The sequence below is a fragment of the Dermacentor albipictus genome, chromosome 5 (assembly GCF_038994185.2).
Source record: "Dermacentor albipictus isolate Rhodes 1998 colony chromosome 5, USDA_Dalb.pri_finalv2, whole genome shotgun sequence".
Classification (NCBI taxonomy): Eukaryota; Metazoa; Arthropoda; class Arachnida; order Ixodida; family Ixodidae; genus Dermacentor; species Dermacentor albipictus.
Genome location: NC_091825.1, coordinates 131,400,176 through 131,406,175, shown reverse-complemented (window position 1 = coordinate 131,406,175; position 6,000 = coordinate 131,400,176). Strand labels below are relative to the sequence as shown.

Genomic DNA, 6,000 nt, shown 5'->3' with positions numbered 1-6,000 from the left:
ACCCGTGAAAGTAGCTTGGGCACAGGAACGAGGCGTAAATTGTCAAATATGCACCCGGTGCTGTCAACACGCGCGCTGTTACCGTTTATAGTCGCGCATTCGATGGGCACGGGAACATCAGCACCTAAAAAAAAATAATCTTGGTGCATGACGTGATGAAATTTGTAACTGGAGTTCGTCCTATATACACAAGAAATGCTACCCGAGTAGATAAATGTGTGACATGTCAGTGAATTTTCAAATAAGAATTCCGCCTTTAAAGAAGTTGCAGAGGCGTTAAAGAAGAAGAAAGAGAAGAAGGAACTGGAAAACCTGTCTGATTCTTGGCCAATCCCCCACTGTGGGTGTGTGCCACGGCCACTAAGGACAACAACAACAACAACAACCTGTCTGACTGCAACTTCTGGCATAGGGACTTCACAAATGAGTTTTTCAAGTGGGTGCCGCTTGTCTCGCTTGTATGCGCTTAGAATGCGGGGGGCGCTGCGACGCGGTGATGGTGCTAGAAGAATGTCAGCTGAGGAGGCGTACAAGCACTACAAATGGCGCGGGTGCTCGTCTGCATAATGCCCCTGCTTTAGATTCAGCCTTCTTTTCTGTCGCCCCTCTGCTGGTCGTTGACCCTATCACGGTAACGCCGCTGCGTATGTGAAGTCATTTTAAACAGGGCCAACAACACACTTGAGAATAGAGAGAGAGAGAGGGGGGTAGTCTCTGTCCCTTTATGTTTTAGTGCTTCATAGGTGTGCCTCTAGCGGACCATTTTTTCATTGGGCATTACGCAAACTAGAACTTCAAAGAGAAAGCTTGAACTTTGTCCTATACCTTGAGTGTCGTACTACTGAAAATAAGCGCAAAATTTGCCGTTAATAAAACGATAGCTGTATTTAGCTACCTACCCAGGTTTTTTTTTTGATTCTTGGGAGTCGTAATTGACAGAGACCTGTCTTGGACTCCGCACGTCAACTACGTGAAAAAGCGGCTGACTGCTATCTGCCACCTGTTCAGGTTCCTTGCTGGAAAAAGTTGGGGAGTATCTGTACACGCTATGTTACAGCTGTACATAACGTTGTTCGTTGGATTCCTGCGATACAGCCTGCCTGCAATATCCAACACCTGCACGTCTAACCTGCGTACGATACAGAGCATTCAAGCCCAAGCCCTTAAGATATGTCTTGGCTTACCACGCAGTGCATCAACGGCTGAAACCGTTGCCCTTGCGCAGGATTACCCAATCAAGACGCACATTACCGTTGAGACATTGCGTATGCATCTCAGGCATTATGCTAGGACCCCTTCCCACCACTTGGCGAGCCTCACTGCTGCAAGGCCCTGCTCGACATTTAGCGGCATTGTCAGTGCACATCGTGCGTCGTTTACTTCAGGGTACGCACCTGCGGCCAAGCCAGCGTTTCCTCCGTGGTGTTTGAGCCGTCCACAAGTGCATCTAATGATTCCAGGACTACAGAAGAAGACAGATCTACCGGCCCCTGCTCTAAAACAGCTGAGCTTACTTCTTCTGCATGAAAAGTACAGAAACCACGTCCACATCTATACCGATGGATCAACTACGTCGTGCAGTTCCGGTGGTGCCGTGGTGGTACCAACGCGAGGAATGACACTGCGCTTCAAGACATCGCATGTCACGACCTCAACGGCAGCAGAACTAACGGCCCTGCGTCGAGCACTGGAATTCATTGAATCTGAAAGAGCTAGAAAATGGGCTGTGTTCTGTGATTCCAAACCGGCATTACAGTGCACGCAGTCAGTTCTTCGACACGGATGCCATGACCAACTGACATACGAAATCGCGAAACTTTACCATGATGTCCAACAAAAAGGTCACGAGGTCATTTTTCAATGGGTACCTGGCCATTGTGGAATCAGTGGCAATGATTCCGCCGATAACGCTGCTCGTACAGCACATCATGAAGAGCAGAGCGTTCCGATTCCGCTTTCGAGGACAGACGCCGCTAGGCAGCTTCGACACTTGGCACGCAGTCTCACACTGACCGAGTGGAACTCGCCATACTTACGACTTACACGACTGCATCGACTAAACCCCTCCCTGCAACTCCGGCCTCCACTCGGACTTCCTCGACGTGAAGCGACGCTTCTCTGTCGCCTTTGGTTAGGAGTTGCGTTCACAAAGGCATACTCTACATTGATTGGAGTGACTGACAGTGGAGCATGCGAGGTCTGTGGCACGGAAGAAAACATCGAACACCTGCTGTGCCACTGTCCACGATACACCCCTGAGAGACAAGAACTTGCCAAAGCTTTTCAAAAACTGGACAATCGGCCGCTTTCTGTGCAGGTGCTGCTGGAACACCGCCCCCATCGCCCATCGGCCCAAAAAGCGGTGAAGGCACTTATGTGCTTCTTAAGGACGACGGGCTTGTGTGACCATTTGTGACTCTAATTGCAATTTCTGTAAGGCCACACACGTCAGCGAACTCACTGCAATTTCCTTCTTTCCTTCCCTCCGCTCTCTCCCTGTTATCTTTATGTTCCCCCTTTCCCGTTCCCCCGGTGTAGGGTAGCCAACCGGACGTGATTCTGGTTAACCTCCCTACCTTCTTCTTATCTCTTTCCCTCCTCCTTTACCCAGGTTTTTGAGGGGGGATGCCAGATGGGCGATTTAACAGGGTATAGGGTAACACAAGTCCAAAGGAGAAGAGCAAAGAGTCGTGAAGGTTGCGCGCGCATAGAGGAGAAGGAGAGAAGGTGGTACTTGTTGGATCATGCGGTGAAGTCACGCACGAAGCAGGAGGAAGGAGACCGGACGAGCATTGGGCCCTACCCTTTCCACACGTGAAATGCCGCACGAGGAAACGCATCAGGGTAAACGCAACTCTATCGCTGATTTTGACGATCATATCGGATGGCTTCTGCCAGAATTATTTTCTCAGCTACAGCTTCTCTATTTTGCGAGAGCGCTTGAATGTATTAGGAATGAGCGAAAGGCGATTTTCGAGACTGAATAGAATACGAGCCGAATAGTGCCCGAAGCAAATGGAATCGAATTACCAATGCTTTTCGAATAGTTTTCGAATAAGGAGCGGCCATATTGATCTTTGAGATAAAACAATATTCACAACCTTAGTACATTCACAACGTTATCACCTTTCTGTCATTAGAGTGTACCTTATTAGGTGTCCATTAGAAGCCCAAATGAAGCACTAGGAGCAACCAACCAGTTTATTCCCATACACAGGGCTCATTTGTGAGAGGGGGCATAGTTTAAGTTTCGGCGGAAAAATTCAGCCTGAAGAGCGTGCTCTGCTACGCATTGCGTAGTAGAGCAATTTCAACGGCAAATCCACACATACATTTCACTCTCTTCTAGAATCATTCAACATGCTTCCCCATCTCTATGCAGATCGTTATATTGGTGGTTATATCACTACCCTCCAATTAGGAGTTTTCCATTCTCTCTGTTACTTGTCAGAAAAATAATGTTTAGCTTACCTTACCAACTTGCCCAAGAAGGCGTCCTCTTGAGATAACCTGCTATCTTAGCTAGACACCACAAACCACTTTGCGCTGTCTCGTAAGCTGGATATGTTTGGCTAAACACATTGCAATGTATCCTTCTATATAAATTAATGATTAATAATGTTGATAATAACTACACAGTTATAATGATGCCAAATTTTCACTTAGAAAAGTATCTTTTCCGGGCCATGTTGAAGTGGTTATACATATATATCAGGATCTTAACATTCATTAATACTAAAGGCAGTTGCGTGTGTCGCAAAGAGCCTAGTATTTGTTTCTCAGAGGCGTTCTATTGCGACAGCAATTATGTGGACACTTCAGACGCATTTTTGTCGTCGCCGTCACCGTGGTGCTCTATATAATATGCAAGGGCCATAACACCGTCGCCACTTGACGTATGCTGTTTGTGCGAGTGAAAGCGTGTGAGAGGAGCCGATGATCGGCGGCTACCCACAGCTATTCGTCTTCAGAGTAATTTACTGCAATGCCAAGTAATTCCACAGCCGAGCAAGACAGAGTGAAAGGAAGAGAGAAAAAATAAAGAAAGGAAATGCAGGAACGTTAACCACAACATAAATCCAGTTCACTACCCTATATACGGTGCGGGGGAGGGGAACGTGAAAATATATCAAGAAAATACACTGAGAGACAGACAGAGAGAGAGAGAGGGAGCAAGAAAGCAGATGAACACATTTACTTCTGTTCCGCACCGAGTCGGAGTCAACTTGTCAGTGCTAAAGTGACGATGGTATAAAAAGGCCTTGACTGTGAAGGTAAACCATTGTCAACCAGCTTTCTAAGGTTTTGCACTTATTTGAGGACATGTCACATCCGAACTCAAGACAGACATGTTGTATGCATACATTGATAGTTTGATTGTATTTGACATTGACTGAATGATGTCAACGAGTCTGAGACTGAACAAGGTGGGGCTAAGTACTCCGCATTGAGGAATACCCCTACATGCGTAGGGCCCCGAAGTTTACTTTTTGTCTCATTAGTATGCACTTTCTTATTGACTTCACGGGCGATTGTTTTACCTTGCTGAAGGTTTTCTTTTTTCTTTAGGGGAGAGGGAATATTTTTACAGGCCTCTGGAGAAACATTTGTAAGGTGAGCATGTAGTATAGTTCGAGATACAATGACAATTGGAATGCAAGAGATCGGCAAGGAGACAACAATAGTAACGCGTCTAACAAAGATTCCAAGCCCAAGCACGAACAAAAAAGAAGTCCAGCAACAGAAGAGAAAAGAAAGCATCACTGCATGCCTCTGCGAGTCACCGAGGACTGTTCCGAAGGTGCCGCGCCTTTCCTGCGTAATCATAGCCTCTATTCCTCTAAAGACAAGTATTCCACAATGCGCTTATCACGTCTGCCCACTTAGGCGTGCAAACAAGCAGTGTGCAAGGCCTCGCAAAAAAAAAAGTCACAAATTTCGTGCGAAATGATTTCGCTTTTGGTGGAGTCAGGTTACCGCCCTCAAATTGAAGGCGCACTCGGTATTCGCATCTCAAAGTAAGCAGGCGCAACAAATAAGATTAGGTGCTCTGAATCTCATGATCATATCGTTTCGAGAAATCAAGCCTTCACGACTTAATCAGGCACTATACGGTGTCCTTTGTAAGCAAAGAAACTGTACTGACAAACGTACACAAAAAGTTAGAATACAGATCGTTAAGGCTATCGGTTAGGTTGAGATGAAAAAGCACTGCTAATTAACCTCTACGAGGCGAAACTAATAGTTAATTATTGTGCATGTCCCAAGGGGTGCTTTGAAGTCATAGCGAAACGTTAGTCTAGAAACGTTAGTTAGAAACGTTAGTTAGAAACGTTAGGCGGGAGATACAGGAGCAACAAGAATCTAGAGTATCCCACATGTGCCCTTAGCAACGAAGCGCAAATTCTCATTAGCAAATTTCGTTAACAACGGACCGGTCTTATCAGGCGCGTGGACAATACTGTTCGGTGTCCTGGGCACCTGGTTAGCGCTAGCGTTCCGGAATTCTTACATAGCGTGTCGAGCTGAAAGACGCGCGCATGTTTTGAACCTGGCCTTTCAGGAACTTCGAAAGTACGCCCCCACAGCTCGAAACAAACACGTTGAAAGCACGGTGCTCAGCCCTAATTGCCAGTTAGAAAGTCCGTGCTCTCTCCAGCCGTTACAACCTAAACTTGGTGAAACTCAGAGCTGTTGTGGCCCTCATGAGGATAACGCGCCAGCACCCTTCTCAGGAAAATATTTTTCTTTCTTATCGCATTGATACCATCGTTATAACACGGCAGTCATTCCGGCAGAGTTAGAAAGCACAAGTGGATACTTAAATATTTTAGGGCTACTTTGAATAGTTTTTCTGCGCTACCACTTTGAGTTTGAAAGCATGAGAAACGTTCCCACGATCCATGCCAACGAACAGAGAAATTTCTCATTAGGCGTCCTGGTACGTGACGGAACGACTGATTTTTCGGAATAGGAAGATGACAGTTTTTTTTTTTTTGC

General features: G+C 46.3%; 1 protein-coding gene across 2 annotated transcripts in view; it reads left to right on the top strand.

Annotated features, from left to right (window-relative positions):
• The first annotated feature begins 341 nt into the window (after positions 1-341).
• Positions 342-6,000, top strand: part of LOC135906441 (uncharacterized) — a 31,532-nt gene continuing 25,873 nt past the window's right edge. The window contains exon 1 of one of the 2 annotated variants that reach the window (XM_065437834.1): positions 342-436. Coding sequence is in view for 1 of the 2 variants with exons in the window: in XM_065437833.1 (XP_065293905.1) it covers positions 424-436 (13 nt within the window). In the remaining variant the exon portion in view is untranslated. The remainder of the gene's footprint in view (positions 437-6,000) is intronic. The other variant, XM_065437833.1, reaches the window with a different exon arrangement.